The 24141-nt window shown below is 41.6% G+C and overlaps 1 protein-coding gene across 1 annotated transcript; it reads right to left on the minus strand.

Moving 5' to 3' along the window:
• Nucleotides 1-335: 335 nt before the first annotated feature.
• Nucleotides 336-16315, minus strand: LOC148026450 (urease accessory protein G-like). The gene is made up of 4 exons (XM_087690310.1): nt 16241-16315; nt 1253-1329; nt 1107-1161; nt 336-722 (listed from the first exon to the last, which is right to left on the minus strand). Exons 1-4 carry the CDS (start codon nt 16313-16315, stop codon nt 336-338), a joined length of 594 nt encoding a protein of 197 aa, XP_087546436.1.
• Nucleotides 16316-24141: the final 7826 nt, after the last annotated feature.

The following is a 24141-nucleotide window of genomic DNA, read 5'->3' on the forward strand; positions in this document are numbered from 1 at the left end:
CCTGAACCACGAGGTGCAGGCACAAGGCGGACAGTGACGGACCCACATTTCCCAGTGACCTTGCAGGGCACAGTATACCCTCGGCGCACAGGGATGACGGAGAGCTTGGCCAGGATGATGGCGCCACGGATGGCAGTCACAACCTCCTTGCTGCACTTTACACCCAGGCCAACATGGTTTCACGTTTCAATTTAATAAGATCATCCTCCTGCTCCCGATATTCTCCCATAAATTTTCTGCTGCTTTTTGAATCCCTCGTCTAGTGTGCTTCGTGAGGCATCCCCCTTCGTCCTCCTTTCTCCCCCAGATTCGCGTAATCATTCCCTATTCTCCAATCAGCCGCAGAGAGTACCCCGTTTCATCACTTCCAAATTAGCACCCGCAGCATCTGCTAGATCAGTCTTATTGATCACCAGAAGATTAGCCTGTGTAATTCCTGGTCCTCCTTTGCGAGGAATCTTATCCTCTCCGGCAACATCTATGATATATATGATATAGTCTGCAAGCTCTCTGCTGAAATTGGCAGCCAGATTGTCTCCTCCTGATTCGCAAAGTAAAATATCTGCTGAAAAGGTCCTGGATATATCCTCCAATGGGCCAAGGTTTATACTTATATCTTCTCGAACAGCTGCATGAGGACAGCCACCAGTTTCTATAGCTCTTATCCTCTCAGGAGCAAGGGCGCCATGCTTCACTAGGAATTCTCCGTCTTCCCTCGTTAGCTACAGAGTATCCTCCCTATTTTCTCTCTCTAATGCTCTGTTCCTTCCTCTTTCTCAGATTCAGCGTAATACTCCCCTGTCCCTATTAGCCTCGACCTCTTTTTTCCACCCATACACTTGCTTTTCCCTCCCTCTTTAGCTTTTGAAAATCCCCTCTTTAGTCTTTGAAAAATCCCTTATTAGTCTCCTCCTTCCACGTTTTCTACGCCTCCCTTTCCCAATTTCTCTCCAAAAGCGGTCCTCAAATTAGCTTTTTCCTGAAAATAGCCGACTAATTAGTGATATTTCACACATATTCAGCCGCCCCATTCTTCATTGCCTGTGGTTCCACATGCTTTCAAAGCTGTAGAGAACATGAACTCGTCTGGTTTCATGCCATGTTACTGCATTTTCTCGAAGAGTTTGAGAGCCAGTATCCCTTGCCCACGCTGAGCATACCCTGCAATAATTGAGCCCCAAGAGACATTATCTTGTTTAGGCAGTCGATTAAAACATTTCGTACATCTTCCATCCTCCCACATTTCACATACATGTCAACCAGTGCATTGCCAATGGCCAAATCAGATACAACACTGTCCAGTGTCAGCTGAATAAATACTAGGTTCCCCTGCTCAATGGCTCCAATGTTGTCACAAGCTTTCAAACGAACCCTTGGTCACAATCAAAGTGGTCCATGAGATTGCATCTCGAGTCACCAATCTACCAAAATTCCTTATTCTTCTCTGTCTTCGGCATAAAATGAAAGAGCAAACATAACAACTAAGTATGTACAAAGTATCAAATCACACACACAACTTTTGGGTGGTTTACACACCTCGAATGCGCAGCAATACGACAGCGGAAGTATTCTGCCCATTCCCACTTAGGACCAACCTAAATTAGGGATTTCCCTAATGGTCATTTCCTAAACGGCAACTAGCATCGAGTCCCAAGTGAACTACTTTATGCAAAAACGCCAGGGCCAAAGCGGATTTATGCTGCACTTGGTTCAAGGAGAATGGGAAACGAGAGGGATGCAAGGCTCGACCTCTCTGCCATAAGGCATAGTCCCATTCCGTTCCCCTAAAACCGCGTAAATCAGGATTATTATAACTTAGACTCTAGGTCAATGCCCTTGCTGTTTGTGTCCTTTGAATGATCTTCTTGCTGTCCATCATGATTGTGAAAAGTTCTCGGCCAACCGGGACCACCCATCTGTAGGACGGACCCATGGCCACATCCACCACACTTTCCTCAGGTTGTTTTAGTTATTTAATTCCCTACCACATTTAATTGGACATGCATCAATCAGCTTCCTTAATTAGCCCGTTAGGCACTGATTCCTTCACGTAATCATAGCACTTGACATAGAAAAGCAATGTCAAACAAGTTCCTTTTCAACAGGTTATCATATTTATCTTTGAAATACATTTATAAAGTCCAGCCCATAGGCTTATCCATAATCCGCCCAAAGGCTATCCAACAATTCACAGGGATTACTAATCCAAGATTCCGCCCGTAGACTAGTATGTGAGTCTCGAGATCCAATCCCGAGTCACGTTGGCCTCTTGTGCAGGGCTTGGAAGGCAAGGGATTTACGGCCAGAGCCCCCCTCGCACCCAAGTGTCCTCGTGCTCCAAGCAGTGCTCAACGGAGAGACCTCTCGCAGTGGGTTCGGTCCACCTTCCTGGCGCGGTTAACAACCCCCTTGGTTAGGGTCAAGCAGGCAGTTGGGGGTAACTGAAGCTGCCTCTCCCTTCAAGCCTTCAACCTGAAGCATTAGGTATCTTTTCATCCTCTAATTCTTTGAGCAAACAAAGCAAATGGTGCTCTCTAAACTGTTACAAGCACAATTATTTCCAGTGGTCGTTATTTTTGGCCAACTGCTAAGGAGCGAATCCTTCTTTCCGAATGCACCCAACACTCGATCTAGGATCAATTGCAACTTGGAAAGATCCCCAAGGGTGTGTTTGTTAACCCTTATATCCTTGGGTTAGGGCCGTACCCTAGTAACCCAACTTAACCAATACTTAAGTTCTTATTAGCAGTAAATATGTTATTTCAATTTACTGATTGGTCTTTTGCTTCCAAGAAATTATCTAATTCCCTTATCTTGGTTACTCTACCCAAGAAAGGTACTATATCAGGATGCTTATTCATCCTCTTGCAAGATAAAATTGCATAAGAATCTGCCAATCTCATTCCGAGGAATTGGCCATTCCCTTGTGATCAAATCACAAGATCATGGGACTCTGCAACTTGTTGAACAAGCGTCGCATCAAAACCCATGGGACTATTTTACCCATCGAATGGCGCCTTCTAATCACGAAATCATGATTAGATAGGAAGCAGGGTTATGGTGTCTTCATAATAACCCGTTCCTGATTGCACTAGGCCGACATTGTCGATCCTAGGGTTCCAACTCAATCTGAGCTTTATCTCTTTAGCGAGCGATCCTTAGGGTAAAAACCCTAGATCATTTCTCGCAAGTATGTCCTATTGTCCCTACATTCCGTGAATGTGGGCAGGTCTTTAGGTTTATAAGAGTTTCAACTTGACAATAAGAGCGATTAGGTCACGTCCTCAACGCGCTAAATCCTAATTAGCACTCGGGATATGTTGCATCGCTTTAACCATTCTTTGAGCGAGTCCCTCACGGTTTAGGTGTTTAGGTTAAACCAATTTACTTGTCTATTCTTGAAGATATTTACGATACCTTTTCGTAACCACATGATTCATTGCTTATGTTTGAGTAGATTTAAACTCCCTAACTTTTCTGGTTAAGATCAAAGCGTAAGTTAAGTTATGGCATAATTCCTATTGATCCTTCTGTAACATGCAATCAAGATTTATGCTACTAAGCTTTAGGGTTTTATGTTTGAACCATGCAGCCTTTTCTAACAACTACGCAGTTGAAATGAGATTTATGCCAATTGCGTAGAGTTTAATATTCTTCATGTAGCCCTAGAGTCATTTCCATGCCTTGCAAATTCCTTCAGATTATTAGCAACTTGTTTTAATGAATCATTTCGAAGGAAAGATGCCTAATAATGGGACATGTGATTTATTATTTCCATGCCTAATCAAAGTGTATAATAATAATTTCAACTTTTATAAAGATGATCCTTAGTTGATCTAAATTCATTACTTTGTAATGCATAAAAACCACTTGATAGGAATGCATAGAGGTCTTATGCTCTTTTTTCATTCGTTTATTTGAAAAATACAAATGACCGATTCCTTGATCGTAAGCTATTTAGCCAAAGTATTTCAATTGAAAAAGTGCATCCTAATTCCATAAATAATTCATGCACAATCAAAATATTACGATGTTAATCAAAATTAGGAAGAAAAACCTAGACTTGTGGTGAAATGTCCACGACGCTCTTGCCTGGCTACAGCGGCTTTATGCAGCACCTCATCCCTCCTCACAACTATACACCACACTCTCCTTTCTTATGGCAACATCCGATTATCACCCTTCCTCTTCTACTCACCCGATTGGCAGCGTTACACTGTTTTCCCCCTTACTCCCATGGCACAGGGCTTTTATAGGTGAGGGGAGGGGATCCTCCCTCCCCCACGCGGCCTGACGCATGGCATTCACCCCTTCCATGAGCTCCAACAAGGATGCTTAGTCATTCCTCCTCCCCTCCCTCTCCTCCAGCACGACCGTCGGCTGGTGGGAAGAGGGATAATTTTTATTTAAAAAATGTCATAATTACAATACTATCCATTTGGCCTCCTATCAAGAGGAGGTTCGTATGAAGAACCTGGGTTAGGAATCAGAAATATTACACACATGCTCTTTGGTTCCCCCCCCCCCCCCAATCAACATCAAATTGTATGCTTAGGGAAAACAAAGAAAGATTATTATAGTGAAAGCAAAAGAATGTGGAGAGCCAAAGTCCATATATTGATAATAACACATGATGAGCGTACTGTGTTGAAACATTTGTACATATTTCGAAGATTTTTGTAATGAAAACAAAACAATGTATGTAGAATACGAAATTTTATATATATAGATGAAACGTTTTTACATGATAAGTTCTAGTGCTTGTGACCTCAAGCATGGTCATGGTTGCAAGCACTAGCTAAAAGTAATACATATCAAAAATGAAAACTACAAGCCAAGGGGAGGCATGCATGCATGGGGCTCCTCTGTTGAGATGACAAGCTCAACACATGCGGACATTGATGATGGACCGCCTGGTTAGATGGGTCTACACGTCTACACTTAGTACGTCGGTGGTCATTATGACTCACACATGGCCAATGACTCATTACTTATTATATTCAGGTTGTTACACCTATTTACAGCTGGCATAGTTATAGCGCCAGTCGACTAGTGTAGTCGGTTATGCATTGTTTGACTTAGTAGGCCACTTTCCTTTATGTTGTATCTTATCTATACTTTGTGTACATTGTAAAGAGTGTGGAAGAAGAAGAAGAAACCAGCAAGAAAATGTTTTGGCCTCCATCTCTCTTCTTGTCTCTTGAGTGAGCTTCTCCTTGTGCATTCTGTGTGTGTTCGGCGTAGCATCTTGAGCAACTCCCCCCACCACGCGATTCTTGACATGGTATCAGAGCCGCACCACTGAGAGAGGCTGATTTCGAAGGCTGAAGCAAAGGAAAAGAAGCAAGGTTCGAGCAAGCAAGCCACGGGTAAGAAGCTCTCCCATCCTTCCACTCTTTCTCTTGGATAGTGCCTGTGGAGGCACCAGAAGCAAGGCAGAGCAAAAATCTCAGATTGCAGTGAGATTTGGTGTGCACAAAGAGTGCAGTTATTTTGGGAATTTGAGGCCGTTTCAGGGCCCGTTTTAGAGCCGCAAGGTTGCGGACAGCAGTTTCAGGGTACACTGTGACTTCGACTGTATTGACCGAAAGTGGGTGCGCAGGTTACAGATTTCAGATCAGTAAGTTCAAAGGTATTTACGAGTGAGTAAGTACAAGGTTTATCTGCAAACAGGTTGCAGATTGCATGTATTGTTGAGCAGACAGTGAAAAAGGCTATCTGGTGTATTGCTGTACACTACAGGTCGAGGGTTGCAGAAGATTTGCTTGCTGTTGGTATTAATTTTGTGATAATGGCAGAGAACAGTGGAAGCCCCATCATTGAGAAGCTCGACAAGAACAACTACCCATCATGGAAGTTTTGTGTCACGAACTTCCTTATTAGAAAAGGCCTCTACGAGTTTGTTTCAGGTGAAGAAAAGGAGCCGAAAGTGAGTGATCCTCCAACGGCAGAAGAGACAAAGGCACGGAAGGAATGGAATGCAAAAGACAAGAAGGTCATGTATTGGCTGTCAGTAGTAATTGACAATAATATGCTGGGACATATCAGAAATGGAGAGAATTCATATTATGCAGCTTGGACCATACTTGAAAGTATGTTTTCTGTAAAAAGGCACGAAAGATTCAACTCAAGCAAGAGTTGAATACATTAAAGAAAGGGAAGATGTCTATCAATGAGTATACACTGAAGGTAAGAAGCATTGCAGATGCATTGGCAGCGATTGATGTAATGCCCGATGATGATGATTTAGTGTCGTCTACCTTGGGTGGACTTAACAATGAAAAGGCTTGGAAGTCTTTTGTAACTTCCGTATATGTCAGAAAGCCATTTCCAGATTTCGATGAGTTGGTCTCCCTTATGATCACTGAAGAGATTAACATGCAGAGTGAGACATTTAAAAGAAGTGGTGAACAGGTCCAAGCTTTCTACTCTAGTTCAGGAAGGGGACGTGGCAGGTTCTCTTCAAGAGGCCGTGGTACAGGACGTGGTAGTGACAATCAGCAAAACAGATTGAATCAGCAATTTGGCGATATGCAGGTTTCAGGAGGTTGTGGTAACTTTAGAGGCAGGGGGAGCTTTAGAGGAAGAGGTGGATGGCAGAACAGAGGTTCTAGCAACTCTGGTATTGTTGTCACTACTGTGGCAAAATAGGTCATATTGCAGCCCAATGTTATGCTAAGAAAGATGATATTCGGAGTGGTAAGTTTCAGCAAGGAAACTATGCATCGTCTTCACGACAGAATGAAGACAAAAATGAACGTTTGTTTATTATGCAACATATGCTGAATGCTGTTATAGGAAAGGGAACACATGAAGATGTTTGGTATGTTGATTCAGGTGCATCCAATCATATGACCAGTCATGCAGAATGGTTTGGAGAGATGCAGGATTTGCAGAATGCAGGTTATGTGCAGACGGGTGATGACTCATGCCACCCAATTTCACACATTGGAAAAGTTCCCTTGTCCTTGCATGATGGTAAGACAAAGAGTCTTTCAGATGTATTACATGTGCCATCTATTACAAAGAACTTGGTGTCAGTCGGTCAAATGGTAGAGCAAGGGCTGCAAGTCAGATTTAATGCAAAGGGTTGCTTTGTAGAAGACTTCAATGACAAGTGCAGGTTGGTAGCAAAGGGAAGTAGAGTTGGACGTATGTTTACTCTGGATGCTGGAATTCCTACTATGAATGCTGCTATGTATGCCAAAGGAAAAGGGGTTGTTGCAGACATTGAAATTTAGCACAAACGCATTGGACATGCAAATGTACAAAGGCTGAAATTAATGCAGTCCAAGGGGTTGGTTACAGGTTTGCCTACATTTAAAGTTGCAGAATTTCATAAGGTATGCGAAGCATGTAAGTTTTGTAAGCAGGCAAGACAACCCTTTTCACATGACAGAGATGTAAGTAGAAATATCCTTGACATTGTACATACGGACATTTGGGGGCCTACACAAAATGTATCTCTTGGAGACAGTTCATACTTTGTCACATTCATTGATGATTGTTCTAGAAAGCTGTCGGTATATTTTATGAAGGAAAAGAGTGAAGCATTTAAGCACTTTAGAACTTTCAAGGCTGCAGTTGAAAGAGAAACAGGCTTGAAAGTAAAGTGCTTGAGGTCAGATGGAGGGGGAGAGTACCTCTCAAATGACTTTAGTGATTTTCTGAGGTCTCATGGGATAAAGAGACAGTTCACATGCAGGTATACCCCACAGCAAAATGGGGTTGCAGAAAGGAAAAACAGGCATATTGCAGAAGTTGCACGTGCCTTGATGGTGGCTGAAAAGAATATGCCTAAGCATTTCTGGTCTGAGGCTGTTCATACTGCTGTTTATATTATGAACAGAACTCCCACAGCTGCAGTTCATGGTATGACTCCCGAAGAATGTTTTACAGGTAAGAAACCTGATGTTTCACACTTGAAAGTGTTTGGCTACATTGCGTATGTTCATGTTCCAGATGAGTTGCGGAAGAAACTGGATCCAAAGGCTGAAAAGTATGTCTTTATTGGATACTCTTTAGAGCAGAAAGGGTATCGTTGTTATAACTCTATCACATGTAAGCTTAGAGTGAGCAGGGATGTCATCTTTGATGAAATGAGCAGTTGGTATGCATATAGTGGTGGTGCATTGGATGATGATGATGATCATGATACTCATGTGCAGGCTGAAAAGCAAGAATCACAAACTCTTAGTGGACCAGAGACATCATCTGGTAGTCCTTGGTCTGGGAGACTAAGGAGTACCTCTACATCTTCGGGTGCATCTATAGCACTACAGGTAAAGACAAAGGAAAGAATAAAGTGTCCGAAGGCATTGATGCAGTTCTTGATGGAAAAGGATTAAGGTATATAAATACCATTACAAACAATAAATTAGAGTTACCTATACTTTCCATGTAAAAAATAAAACATACCTCTTCTGGTTGTGGAATCCTCATGGCACGATTATTTTGCTTCCCCGTGATCAGCCCCTCCTCATAGAAATGCTGCCAAGTGGACGCCCGGTTATGACCTCGATGGTAGCCTATCTCTCTAAGAGTAGGCATCCTACCAACGATATGATACTAAAAAAAAAATTTAACATACAATGTATTAGAACACACTACATAATGAATTGAAACAAATTATAAAATTTAATTTAAAAAAATAAATCAAATAATACTTACAAACTCAACCTCCCATGACTCCCTGCCACCCGATCCATAATGCGACGATCCCATGGTTGCCATATGGATATGTCGCGCCTTTGCATGCTGGCGACTTGTCCTTTTCTCTGCTGCTCTCTTCTTGGCCTATTTCCACTCCGTGCGATGGCAATTGGGTCGTTGGCTATATCCAAGGCACCCCTGCTCTTGTCTCCGTAGTGACTCCTTGGCGCACGTCATAATGTGAGACCTCTTGTTATGAAGCGCGTCTCTCACCTTTGACCGTCCCCAATAATCTAAGAATCGTGAATTCTCGGGATTAGGGTGCCTTCTATGTATTGCCCGTAGCACTTCTTGCCATAAACCATTTTTTTGGTGCATAAAGGGAATCATACAATCTTTGTATGTGGCATGCACGACACTCCTCAAGTAGACTATCACTTCCCTCCCCTCAGGGTTATGCAAGATACCACCAACATCTGTGACAGAGTAGTACATTTGTGGAGGCTCACCTCTCTCATTTCCCGGTGAGGGTGATCGAGAGCCACCTCCTAGGAAATCCCCACAAAGCCCTCGACCTCCTCGTTCTTCCGCACGACTCTCCCTCCTCCCTCGATGGGCACTACCCTCTACCTCACTCGATGCACGTGCTTCAGCCAATCCATGTGTTTTAGATGATCCCTATGCATCAGTTGATCTGTGTGTATGCATAGTGTGTGGAGTACGTGTTAGTAGAGGTGTACCAAGGTTTGATGTGCCAAGGTTTGGTGTTTGTGCGGCAGTGCTAGGCAAAGATGTAATAGGTGTCCCAGGCATGACACTAAAAACCTCCTCTGCAATGAGAGGGTGACCAAGATAACTGGTCATCTCCCCCATGAATTGCTCCTTGTTTGGAAAACCTCTAAAAAAACTACTAATACCTCTAGAAAACTCCTCTAAGGTGTTGTTCATGCGTTCCAACTTAGGATTAATGCTTGAAAATCCAGGATTCCACATCTACACAAGCAAAAATCCATTACTACCCTGTTCAGATAAAACATATTACACGTTGCATGTATACCTGTGTCTATACCCGCATTTGTCAACACGTCTATATACGCGTCTAAAAATGCGTCTACACTGTCATCTAGACGCGCTGACAGATGTGCAAAGTCGGACCATATTTTGCAAACTGTTATAAAAAACTCACAAAAAACCTCCATAGATGACAGTCTAAAGCATGTAGAGAGAGAGAGAGAGAGAGAGAGAGAGAGACAAATAGACAAAGAGAAAGCAAATAAGATTGAGAGAGAGAAGAAGAACTCACCTTCTTTGCTTGTTCCGACGGGTGGCAGCTAGGTTGCAAGCTTCTTGTCCCCCTTCTCCCTTCCCTTGGTAGGTTGCTTGATTCTTCTTCTCTTCCTTGCTGTTTGGCTCTTGTTCTTTACTCTTTGGCTCTTACTTCCTCCTGCTCTCTTTTTACTCTTATTTCCTTCCCTCATTGTCTTCATGAAGTGATAGATAGACATGATTAGTGATGTCGAGCTCGAACTGTAGAAAACGTGTAAAAAATGCAAGAAAGCACTGGTTTGAAAAGAAAGCCACAAATTGTTTTTTTTTTTTAATATTCGTGTGGCGTGTCTATAAGCGCGTGTAATTGCACGTCTATATGTGCAGATAAAACATATTACACGCGCTGATAGACGCGCAATTACAATTAAACTGATTAAATGCTAGCTTATGGTTGTTTTTGAATCAACATGACTTTCCTAGTATTTCAATATCAAAATGTTTGTCTCCATATTGTAAGTATCAAAATATTTAGGGAATATGACATATATACCAAATGAAATCATATATGTCCTTATGATTCAGGTGTAATTATATTGTTATCTTCTATTAGAATGGGACATGCTGAGTCAACAAACAGTACATCCTCCAGTGAGGATGAGACATTACATCTTCACAATCGAGACGCTTGGCTACGACGGAAAATCAAATGTATGTGTAATCGTTGTTGAGGATGTTTTTTTTTAGCATGTCGAATCACAATGTCACACCTCAGCATGTACGGAGAGTGGGTCCAAGAAAAAGACCCAGTAATTTTTAATACTTTATTTGCACAAATATTATTGGTGTATGTTGTGTCTTCACCATTAAACAAAACCTCCCTTTTTTTATTGAGCAAGATGCGGTACCACATTCTCAAATGGTCCCTCCAAGGCGTCGAGAGGCTGCAAAGTGTCCACCCGAGGAGGCAGAGTCCTCAAGAAGAGTAGAGACTGATGACAATGATAGTAGCCCTCTTCAAATGCCCCATGGAGGAAGAGATGTTGGACAACATGGTGCACGATTTATTTTTCCATGAGGTTCAGGGGGAGGGCACCACTAGAGAGACAGATGACCCACTATACATAGTGTCGAAAACTCCATTGTACCAAGGTTGCACATACTCCGTTCTACGTGTATCTCTCGAGTTACTGAACTTACAAACCATTTATGGATGGAGTAATGCTAGCTTGAATACATTATTGAAGCATGTATCATTTGATATTAGTTCATAAATGCTTCTAGACAATATTCGTGGTTTGTTAACTCTGTTTGCACAATATATGCAGGTTATTGTCATAAATGCTTCCAAATGGAAATAAATTACCAACTTGAAGGGAGCAAGCAAGGTGTTTCTTGACATCTCTTGGAGGTCTCGATTACATTAAAATTCATGCATGTGTCAATGATTGTATCTTGTTTCATGGGGATCATGCATCTGCACGACAGTGTCCTATTTGTAGTGAACCAAGATACAACTAGGAGATGAAATCAATGGATGTGCCTCGTAAGGTTTTGTGACATTTTTCTATTATTCCACGTATTCAACTTATGTTTAAGTGTGAATCTATTGCAAGACTCATGTCATGGCATGCTAGTCACCATTCAAGTGATGGAAAGTGGAGAATTCCTTTAGACACACCAGCTTGGCAACACGTAGACAATTTGTGGCCTACTTTAAAAGAAGAGCCCTGAAATTTGAGATTTGGTCTAGGATTGGATGGAATAAATCCATTTGGCATCAAAAGCACCTCATATAGTGTATGGCCAATGGTATTGGTGAACTATAATATCCCTCTGTCCATGGCAATTAAAAAAGGACATGTAATGTTATCCCTTTTGATTCCTAGAAAACACAAAGTAAAAAACATGGATGTTTACTTAGAGTCTTTGATCGAGGAGCTAGAAATGCTATGGAGAGGTATTGAGGTGCAAGATGTGAGTCCATCATTGTCCTCTAGATATTTCACTTTAAAGGGCATGTTGTTGTGGACCATGCATGACTTTCCAGGCTATGGAGAGTGTTCAAGTAGTTGCGTACTCTATTTTATTCATTCTTACCCTTAATCAAATATATGTCATCATTAACCCACTTGTTTTTACAGGTTTAACTACATCAGGATATCATACATGTCCAATTTGCAGTCCCTCTCTGGTTTCTTATAGACCGACACGCTTGAAGAAGGTTATCTATGACAATCATCATCGTTTTCTTCCTACTGACCACCCCAAATATGCACCCCACACTAATGAAAGAACTCCACAATCTCTGACCATTCAAGATTGGAAGGACACTTGGACACACGCCAATGATCATTCTCCACTCGGCATGAGTCGGTAACTAGTTTACTTCTTTTGTTTGTCTTAAAAGTACACTCCATTATGAGAACAAGAAATAATATATTGTTTGTGCCTTAGATTCTCTATATTTTTTTGTCTCCCATATTGGACTGAACTGAAGATCAATCACCTGTTGGACCCCATGCATATATTTAAGAATGTTGCCTCTACATTATGAGATCACTTAATCAGGGCTCATGATTCTGTCAGTGTAAGGGAGGATTTACGTAGCATTGGACGTATGAGATGAGCTTGGCCATGCATCGGACCCAGAGGAAAGATCGAGTTATTGTGTGCACCTTGGATGTTGTCAAAGACTGAAGAAAAGATGGTGAAGCAGTAGATATGTAGCTTTCGAACTCCCACAGGATATATGCGATGCCTCAAGGGAGCCTTCATAAAGAAAAAGAAAAGAGGTGTGGAGCAACTATCCGGTTTGAAGTCTCACGATTGGCACAAAATGATTTAGGTAAGGATTTTCATAGCCATAAATATATTAATTAGTGGAGTAACTATGTAGACTAATTAATAATATATGAATATTTGCATACAGTTCATCCTTCCTACTAACATATCCCATTGTGTTTCGAAAGATGTGCATGATATCATTTACAAGATGGGTGAGCTCACGAGGTATGTATACATTATACTGATTTTTTAGTTTACATATTACGTACATCACGTAGTAAACCCGCTTGAATTTATGGACAAAACTAATCATCGTTCTCAATTGCATGTTGGTAGATTTATGAGTTTGAAGGAAATCGATCCAAATATGATGTAAGAGGCTCGAGTATTGTCCATTGAGGTGGTTTGTTTGGTGGAGGAAACTTTTCCTCGCTCCATTTTGACTACTCAAGTACACTTATGCGTACATATGATTGATGAGATTGCAATTTGTGGGGTAGTTCAAGCAAGGTTGATGTTTTTTCTAGAGCGCTTTATGAAAACCCTAAAAGATTTTGTAAGGCAAAATGCACGGCCTGAGGGAAGCATGGCTGAGAGTTGGTTAGTGCAATCATCCCTTGTACAAATCTCTGAATATCTTACTAAAGTGGACCCCTCTTTACCACGACTATGGAAAGATGATGAAGATTTGAGGATGACCTCTATAATACCTCAAGGAAAAGGAAGGAGAAAAGTGCTAATGAAAGAGGAACTTTGTAAGTTAAATGTATTGTGTGTGCTTAAGAGTGAAGTAATGAGCAAATGGGTGAAACTATATAAAGAAGTAACAAAGGCAAGAAGAGTAAGCGAAAGGCAAGTATTTCGTGCTAGACATGGACATAATGTCCAATATCCAGAACATTTAAGTGCACTTCCACGTCATATTGATATAGATTGGCTACATGAAGAAATGGAGAATATGGAAAAAGAGGAGGTGATGGGTATATCGTAAGAGGAGTGGGAATACGCACGAGGTTGCTTATCAAAGGTGATACATACTTATAATTAAATTATCTTTAGTTATATATGATATAATAGTTTCATATGTTTCATCTTTAACTAACTCATTAATATGATCTCAACAATGTACTACTAGTGCACATTGTTCAATGCTATTTGGTGTGAAGGCAAACATTTTCAAACTCAATGTATAGATGATAAGAGAAATACCCAGGATTGTGGTATCCTTGCAAACTTCCAGGATACCAATGGCACCATGGAAGGTTATTGTGGCTTGATCCAAGATATTTTGAAGCTTGACTTTAGGCGATTTTTTATATATGTACTAGATGTGAAGTGGTTTAAAGAAGTAGTAACAACGGGTGAGCAATGCACAATTAGTCGTCATCCAAGTGGTTTTGTAGTGATTGACTCTACAAAATTTCACCAAGGCTAGAATGACACATTCGTACTACCTCAACAATGCGAGCAGGTATATTAGAAGCTATTTATTTTTATATATATAACTTCTTGATACATTCTCAAAATTCAATAAATATCTAAGTTGCTTACTTTTTGTTTTTTAAATGCAGGTTGTGTATCACCCAATGGTAAACAATAACTCATAGTGGCACGTCATCCCCATATCTAATCGTTCAAAACCAATATATGGCAATGCTACCAACATAGAGGTAGTTGATGACAATCCAACAATCAATGATGATGCACATGATGATGCCATGATCGATGATATACATGATGCAGTGCAAGATGATCCCTGTGAGGATGTTCAAGGAAGCACAGAAGAGGATAACAATATGGTTGCAGATGATGATGAAGAAATTGAGCATAGCAATACATCTGACAGTGGAATAGACTTATTTGTTTCATTGCCTATTGGTAACATAGACCTAGAGGTAGATAGTCTAGCAAGGGCCGATCTCATTGAAGATGAGATTGATCATTCATTGTAGAACATAATTAGCTTTGAATAATTGGATGTATATTTGTAATACTCAGAAAGAAGTAAAGTTGGTAATGTATTCTAAAAAATACTAGCTGTTAAGATGTTTGGTCATATTTAGGGACTTTATGAGAAATGAAAAATATGTGCGTTTATTTTTGCATCTATAAGCGCGTTAAAAAATGTGGGTATATAGATGCGTTATTCGCATCTATATACTAGTGCCAATACACACGCTGATAAATGTGCCCGTTATTTCGTGTGTACAGTGCGTGTCTATAGGGCCTTTCTCTTGTAGTGATATATATATATATATATAGTGTGTGTGTGTGTGTGTGTGTGTGTGTGCACAGATGTGCCACATATATAAAGTGTTTGGCATGAGAGAGAGAGAGAGAGAGAGAGAGAGAGAGAGTGTGTGTGTGTGTGTGTGTGTGTGTGTGTGACCACATGCGTGGAGTTGAGTGAGGGAGTGTTGGTGAGGGGGTTGTCGAAGGTGTGGATGGTGTGGTTGCTGAAGTCACAAGACATTAAGTACAGACTCTCTTTCTAAAGGCCCATTATCAACACCTTGTGACCAAAAATCGCCAAATCCAGGTAGCTCTCAAAATGGTTTCCAGTCCAAAATTCCAAATCAATCCTCTTATGAAACAGAAAAAAAGGCAATCAAAGACCTGGAGTGGGGAGAGTGCAGCCTTTAGGGCTGGTATGCAAGGCCTAAAATTGACGGCTGTTTTTCCTATCAAGGGCCATTTTGCCTGTCAAAAAAAGCAATGGAAAAATTTCTCTGTCAAATAACAACTCATGTTTAAAAGTTTTCCTGTCACTTTGACAAGTGTTGAAAAACCTTGCATGTCAATTGACATGCTCAAATGTATCAATCTCCTGTCATTTTTTTGTGTTATTAGTAGTAGTAAAGATAACTAGTCTAAGGAGTGGAGAGCGGGGGGAATGTTATGAGTCACGACTCATTATCAAAGGATTGTCCGGTGCCCAATGTCCATTGCCCATTGTCCACTGGCCCCAGCTTTAGCCCAAAATGAAGATTTTTTTTCCTCCCGTGAGAAACCATCAACAACTAATAAATGTAGTGCCAGTAGGTACCTCCCTCCCTCTCTCTCTCTCTCTCTCTCTCGGTATCTATCGACCACCATACCCAATGGGAACGTCTCCCACGACAAGAAGCCTCTCTTTCTTCAGAAAAGAAAGAAAAGAAACACGACAGACCAATTGCTCTCCCCACCCCCTCCCCTCTCCTCTCGTTAAAATTGCCCTCCTTTTATTTACATTTAAAATTTATTTTAATATTTACATTTAAAGTTTTTTTAAACCAAAGGGGGCTTGGTCGAGTGGTTAAAGTGAATGGGTGGGTGAGTAAAGGACTTAGGTTCAACCCCTGGAGGTATCGTCTGTCCTCTGTTGGGGAGGGTATTGCCAAAAAAAAAAAAGTGAATGGGTGGGTGAGTTCAACCCCCGGAGGTATCATCTGCCCTCTGTTGGGGAGGGTATTGCAAAAAAAAAAAATTGCCCTCCTTTCCCTCCTCACGAACACCAGAAGCAGAGACAGCTTATTGCCTCTAATTCGCATGCTACCCTCTTCATCCATTCTTGGCCCGCCTCGTCTCCCATTGTTCCACTTCGGCGCCTCTTACACCACCGCTCCGCCATTACGAGTCTCGCTCTCTCCCCTTCTGGAACCAGCGTCGCCTTCTGCTCTCTTGATCACTCTGTTAAGCTCTTCTCGTACCCAAGTAAGCTTTTTTTCTCTGATTGAAGTTCTCTTTTGGGCTCAGTGTCTCTTTCTACATGGAAACGATCCAGTGAATCAAGTGGACGTTCAGTGGCGCTACGCTCCTTTGCAATGCAGGAAATGTGCTCGCCTGAGTGCATCCTTTTCTCTGTTTTTCTCTCTGATTACTTGATGCTCTCGGTTATTTGTGATGAAAACTTGGATTTTTCTGTTACTGCTTGTCTTAACCAAGTTGCTGCCCTCGTTTATAACAAGTAGGGGGTCTTTTGGAAAAAGCTAGGGCACCATTTATCCTTTAGTAATGTCTCTCACCTTCATGCATAGTTTGGGTTTATGAATCTTTGGGTTCCCCTCATGGGAGACTACACTACACCTTCCTAAACTTTTTGGATCGTTGAATTTTTATAGTTTGTGAGATGGCTCGTCTAATATTAGAAGGCCTAGCTCCATCAAGTACTATCTTCTTCTACTAACATGTCCAATGCCAGTTTCTGCAAAGCAGTGCCTGGCTACGTTATTGAGTAGGTGCTCATCTAGGTTTCTCCTGTTATGCACCTAACTATGTTCATATCGAGACATCTTGTGTTGCATTTCCTAAGCTTCAACGTGTTGGAATAAAGCCATAGGTTGTTCGTTATTTAGCTATGAGTGTTGGCCTCAACTTTAGCAAAGGAGGTTGTGAGAGACTATTTGTCCCTCTCTGTGAGAATAGGCGATTGGAAGAAAGTCTTAGTAGCAATCACCAACTATACACACCCAATAAAATGCCACAAAACTGTTTGCTGATATCATTTTGTGTTATTTTTAAAAGCGAGAGAGGAGCACCATGTAACTCGTAGAACTTGGTAAGCATTTCTTCAATTGAAAAAAGTTGTGAAAAATTTAAGTGTGACACTGTTGTGGTTGGGTAGGCTTTCTTGTGACTCCATTTGTTATTGGATGACTAGTGGAAAAAGACTGGTGAGTGGTTTGAAATCTTTTCCTATTATAGGAATGCTTGAAGCATAGCTGTTTGCTTGTCTCATGCTACATCAATAATTGTCGTTTTGTTTATTGGCATAATTACAAGCATAATTTGATGCCTTCTTCTCTTGAAGTTGGTACCTTAGCTTAGGACCAAACTGCATCTGCATCCTGTTTTCCCTCTCCAGGAAGGGTTCCTGTATGTAGGCCGTTAGGCAACATATCAAGACGTACATCAAGTCATTTACTGGATTCTTACTGCATGGAAAGGTTTGGATTTAGTTTGTGATTTGTCACTTGTTTTTGATAGAGATATCTTGGAGTCCCTTTCTGGTGCAGAGCTTAAAAGCGTTGTAGTTGAGACAAAGAAAAACTTGCGAGAGGCCAAGAGAAAACTATGGTGGTTGAAGGCAAAGATTGTGGTGCTTTCAGTGAGAATCAGGTCTTTAAAAGAAGCAAACTATGAGGCTATTAATAGGAAGGATGTGCAACGTTTTTGCAATAACATTATTGAGGCTCATAGGCAAGGAAAGTTTGGTGGCAAATTAGCTTTATGGGCTTTTCTTCAAGACATTGCAAATAATGCATTAAGATCGAAAAAGGGGCAAAGATATGCAGAATCCTCAAAGACCATTTTTGAGGTTGCAAAGCTATGGGGTGGGCCGCGCTTGCATGATTTTCTAAGTGTAAACCTTGGAGGGCCATCTTTGTCAACCACAAGGAGGCAAGGAAGAAAGGCAACTCAATTTCAATCCGGAGAGCATGAGTATATCGTTGATATGGTTGGAAAGATATACAAGGATGTAAAGTCCAAACATGGAATAGCATCACGGGTGCCATTCATTATTGTTGAAGATGAAACAACCATCAAGCGTCGCATCAGGTAAAAACTTAGTTGAATTTCTCTTCGCTTCAGTTTTAAAATTTATTTATGTAACAAGTCCATGGAAATAAAGATGTTAAAGTGGAGCTTCATGTTTTTGCAGATGGAATGCGAAGGATGACACTCTAATTGGGTTTTGTGGAAGAAAGGGAGAGGATCATCAATGCTCCTCAAATGATGTTATCATTGTTGGAGATGGAGCACAAGGATATGAGACAATAGTGGATGCCTTCCAAAATCACGTAGTGGGACATTATGCAAGACTGCTCATTGTCAACCCGCTTCATGAGAGTCTTCCACGGTTAGCTCTTGTTGTGCATTGCACTTGTAATCGCTTTGATAGCGATTTCATCAAAGCTCAATGGAGTCTTGTGGAGCAAATGTGGAATGCAAAATGGAAGGATTGCCTAGGGCCAATAATTGGACATGCTTCAGATGGTGATAGTAGACGTCGCAAGCTTATGCTTGAAGACTATTTAGGAAAAAGTGATAGAAAGTTTGGTATCAAATGGGATGGATGGAAACTCAAAGGCAGAATCATAGGAGACAATGTGTATGGACTACATGATCAAGATTTTGTGCATTGTGGAAAGAAGCTTGTAGTGTAGCCTGCAATTGGTTCTATGAGCTCACCGCACGAGAGGAGAGGGCGTCTGACAGATTGGCAGTCCTGCATGGCTTGCCGAAGTTACAGAGTAAGCTGCCAAATCCAACCAAAGAGGCTGATGGAGGAGTATCTTGGAGTCCCTCACAAGTGTATGATAACTGTGATACAAGAGGGGGTTGTTCTGCTATAAATGAAGCTGTAGTTTCACAATGTACAAGCCCAATGCCACTGCCTGATGAGCTTGCAGCAGTAAGCCCAATGAGACCGCCGCAAGGGTACCCAAGCAAAGGTCTTTCACAAAGAGCTTCTCCTAGAAGGTGGTCTGCCTCTCCTTTAAAAAAGGTTCAAGTTGGTCGATTTGGGAGCCGGCGGGCCGGGTCGGTCGTGATTCGCAGTATCAATTACTTTTCTGAACGCCAGAGTAAAGAGAGACACCATGTTATGGACACCAGTAGCAGCAGCGATGGTGAAGAAAAGGCTAAGAGCTGTACTCTAGATGAGCCAAACTAAGACTGATGGAGGAAACTCTAGAGCGTAGAAAAGCGGAGATGGATGCCCAAACAGCCAAGCTCAATGACAAAGCTCATGCCAAGGCTCGTGCTACCAAGCTGCTTGCCCTTTAGGCCAACTTGAGGGATATGCAAAGACTCCAGGTAAAGATCTGGCTGAATTTGTTTTGGCATGAGATTTTGTCCATAGATTCTAATGTGTTATGAATATTTGACATCTGTTGGCAGGAGGATGGAATGGTTGGGCATGGCAATCTTCAACCATTGTTGACAAAGGATTACTCGAGGTCTGATAGTAGTCCTCCCTCTCCTCCCTTAACACCCCGAGTGGTGAAAGAGCAGGCATTGACACCAAAAGCTCATAGGGCAAAGAAGGCGGTGTATGCATCTCAAAAGAACTCAAGCACTCCTGGGAGCTCCAGACGAATAGTTTCCATCTCCCCTAAAACCACTCCTTCAGGAACTCTGGGGTAAGCCATTGGTCCAGAGGACCCCTAGTTCCTCAAATGCCCCTGAGAACTCTCTTTCCTCCTTGGTTCCTTGCTTTTCAGACCCGAAGAATGAAAACATGAAACCATCTCCAGGGAAGTTGTCGGGCTCTGCGATAGTGCTTTCCAAGGATGCTGGGATTCCTGCTCAGCATCCAGGAGCAAGCAAGGCTTTACAATCAGGACCAAATGGCAGTGTACCCAAAAGAAGTTCAAGGGTAGAGAAGAAGACCCGACCAAGGCAAACCAGGCAGAGTTTTGTGACAGGTGAATTAACAGATCCATCTCCTATGCCTGAAGGGGAGGTCTCCCTCTCCCTCTTGAGCACTGAAACTGACATAAAAGTGGAGGCTCCTATCATGAGCAAGATAAGGCAAAGTTCTGTTGCTCCTATTCAGGAAATGAAGCCCTTTTTGCGCAAAGGGTCTGGCATTGGACCTGGTGCTGGGCCAGGGATTGCAAAACTGAAGGCCGAAGCAGTGAAGAGTTCTGACGAAGATGTCCCAGGAACTCCTACAAGAATTTCTGATGAAGAGGCTCATGCATCTGCAAGGAGCGTCATGGACACCAGCGATGGGGAATGCATTCCTGTGGAAGCCCCAGTTGCAGATGCTTCCTTATCTTCTTACAAGGAGGAGGAGAAAGGGAAAGCACAGACTCTAGAGCTGTCAGATGTTGATGTAACTCATAACTCAGATGGTGGCTTCTTTGCTGTATGCGAAGATGCCAAGGCTACCGAACTTTTGAAGGATGATAAATTGCCACACGTTGAGAGGGGTTGTCACATTGTTTCATTTCCCATGGAATTGGGCACTAATGAACGTCACGATAGTAAGTTTGCATCTGAGCCAGACTCTGTACCTCACACACCTTGGGATGAAGCAGCTGGAAAGGGAGTGCCAAGTGCTACTTTGTCTCAACTTCTCTCTGAGAGTACTGGCCAGGTGGTGCATATTGCATCCTCAGCAAGTGGTTCTGCGTCATTTCGTGCTAATCTAGCAAGTGGAGAGCAATATGCGCCCAGAGTCTCTCCTATGAAAGCTGCCTCTCCGGCTAGCTCAAGTTTGAAGCGTCTAGGCGCTATCATTCCTGACTACTTCAGTCCCTCTGCTGCTACCCTTGTGGAGTCCCCAGTTGGAAGTCTTGCTTCTCGGGATTCTTCTGGAGTTCAGTATTCTTCTGATACGGATCTCACTCACTCACAAAAGAAGTTGGGCTCCTCTCAAAAGTCTATAGTAGTGATCGTTCCACCCAAAGAACCTGCAAGAGGTTTCAAGTGCTTGCTGAAGTTCGGTCGAAAAAGTCGCGAAACACCAGATATCATTGTGAGGGATGGTGTATCTGCATCTGCCCCTTCAGAAGGTGACGACGAACTCGAAGAGGTCAACAAGGAAGCAAATAAGCACTCCTCTAATATAATACTCCAAAAAGCTTCAAGAGAGGCTTATAAAAGATTATGGTAGTGGTAGTCATGCCAGTAACACAGACACAGGACCAGGTAAGCTCTATTGTTCACTTTACTGTTTGTATTATGTATTTCTTTGGTATAAAAGTTTCACAAGAATAAGTGGAGCCTAAGTGAAGGAGGTCAGTGGCAGTTATATTTTAGATTCCATCTTATCTTTTTCATTTTTTTAAAATGCAGACCTATCTGTACAAAGCTCCATTGTTCCATCTAATTTTAAGCTTCAATATGATCATGCTCATGGGAGTACAAAGCTCAAAGGTAGCTTCTTCTGTTGATTTGCATTGATAGCTTTCCACTAGACGAAAGTTGTGTAGCTGAACATATTTCTTTTTATACCTGTTACAGCACCATGATCATTCTTTTCTTTGTCGACTTTTCGTTGCTGTAAACTTGGGCTGATTCATGATGAACATAGACTTGATATTTTTTACACTGTTGAGCAGGAGCAATCTTCTCAATGTATTAGACTTTCTGAAGCGGCCAAATTCTGCTCAACTGGTATCAGGCACAAGAGACCGTGTAAATTTGCATGACAAGTTCAAGAGCTTGTATGTCCAGATGTTTCCTGGTTCTATTGAAGAACTGGAGAGTAAAGCTGCAACAAAAGCTAAGCAAAGAAATGCTGGCTCATTTTGGGACACAGTGATGGATGCCAAAGTTGGCAGCTTCAAATTTGGTTTCTGAAATGCAGTTTTTTAGTGACCGCTATGTTTAGGCAGGTAATACTCTCTACAATCTTCCTGGTGCATGGTGAGAAAACTAACATATTTGCCTTGAGTTGTATCATGTGATACCTTATTAGGTTCGTTGGCATGCAAAGTCAACTTTGTACCGATTATCCCATTTGCCTGCTGGTGGCATAAAAAAGTTCTCTTTGGTGCTCAAATCATATGCAAGGAAATATATTGAAGTCAAAAATTTATATTTAGCAGCCTCATTGTCTTCATGTCTTTGCCATGTAGTAGCGTATTATTTTTGTAGCTTCATACCCTAAATGCTGAGGGTGGTTGAGATGTGACCAAAATGTCAGTGTTGATACACTCGTCATTTTCTTAATGTTGGCCTCTACTTTGTGTCTCATAAGAACAGGAAGAACTTTTTGCAATCTGAGTAGGGACTCCTGCTTTTTCGAGCTCTTGGCATCAAGGGTTGAACTATGGAGTGATCTCACAAGGACACACTTGCCTCTCTTCTCTATATGGAATGCTGCGCTTTCTTTATTATTATTTTTTTACTCCATGGCATGCCCAATGCAAAGGGCTGATGTGTTTCACCGCACTACGTTTTACAAGATGGACAGTTGCTTCTTATTGCTGTATTGGCCCTAATAGCATGGATTTCAACCTGCATAGGTGTTTTTCTTTGTCCTAATGAAGGTTCTCAGTCAAGGTTGGAAAGCCACTCTCTAGTTGCAGTATCAAATACATTTGACAAAGATCTGCAATCAGACGAGCCAGTTTTTTAGATTACTTTTGAAGCGAGTGCTTTCAAGTGCCACATACGATGTTAAGGAAACTTTTCACATAAAATGTCTTCTCCATCCAGTGCCTCAAGTGAATGGGCCTGGACGATTCAGCAAAAGCCTCAACACATGTCCCATGGACAAGAATGGTCTTTCTCTGAATACCTAGCTAAGTGTCGTTGGAGGGTCCTTCGCTAGAAAATGTCTCTATGGGTTGCATTTAAAGGCTGTGTTAGCTTGGAACTAAGTGCTAGAAGTGGGCCTGAATGATTATTGCAGCTCTGACAATGTCTATCTTAGTACCCAAATGTGCTAGATTGTCACACCTAGCATAGTTCTGTTTTAAGAATTTATCAAAGCAAGGTCTTAGTGCCCAAGTGTGCCAGATTGTCACCTAGAATACGTCTATTTTAAGACTTTATTAAAGCAAAGTCTAGACTCATGCAAGCCCTATGCAGTCTGGCATTATGAAGTTGTGTAGCAGAAATGTTGAGAGTAGACCTGTTTTTCTGTTACTAAGCTATCAAAAAAAAATTTGGCGTCTTCCATCTTTCTACTAATGGACAGTTTTGTGGATAGAAACATTTTTGTAGCCGAATAGCATAATATTTAATTGTGGAAGGAGTGGTTGCACACATGGTCATAAGCCATAGTTGCCATGGTTTGAAAGCCTATGAGCCATGCGAATATGTGCGAAATAGAGTCATAAAATGATACTCTTACAAGGTTATCACACCAAATCAATATGGTGAAGCATGCAATACTGTCATTCTTTATTTATCTCTTCAAGTAAGCCTATTTGTGACTTCTGAGGGGTGTACCTATGGTTGAAGCTTGGCTCACCCAATGGTTCATGAAAGATTGGGTGGTTCAAGCAGTTAGGGTGTTCTTTTGTAATCCTCTCAAAGTCATGCCAATTTTGTCTTTTATGGATTGGAGAATATACTAGAAATAAAAAGATCGGATGGGTCTAGCAGACCTATTCTCAAGGAAATATTCTCTCCTTAAGTGCAGCTACTATTGTCTATCTATTCTTTGTCCCATTCTATTAGATGGGATGGCTATAATATACCTCTGCATGTGGTTCCAATTTTGACAACTACGCTCTTTTCTTTTTGTTTTCAGTTGTTTCCCACTTCAAAAGGGCATATGGTAGTGGTGGATCCTCATAGACATCTCTCAATTTTGTAGGTCTTACAAAGGCTGGTGCAATTGAGGCTATTAATACTTTTTTAACCCTTTATTCTTCCCAACTCCACCATCTAGTTGTATTTTGATACTCGTCGTTGATTCTTCAAGCAAGAGTTCAATTGCATATCTAACACGTGTATTTTTTTGCATATTCATTGGGCATTTTGCTTTCT

The sequence above is a fragment of the Lygodium microphyllum genome, chromosome 13 (assembly GCF_053477565.2).
Source record: "Lygodium microphyllum isolate KBCC chromosome 13, Lygodium_microphyllum_v1.1.10, whole genome shotgun sequence".
Lineage (NCBI taxonomy): Eukaryota > Viridiplantae > Streptophyta > Polypodiopsida > Schizaeales > Lygodiaceae > Lygodium > Lygodium microphyllum.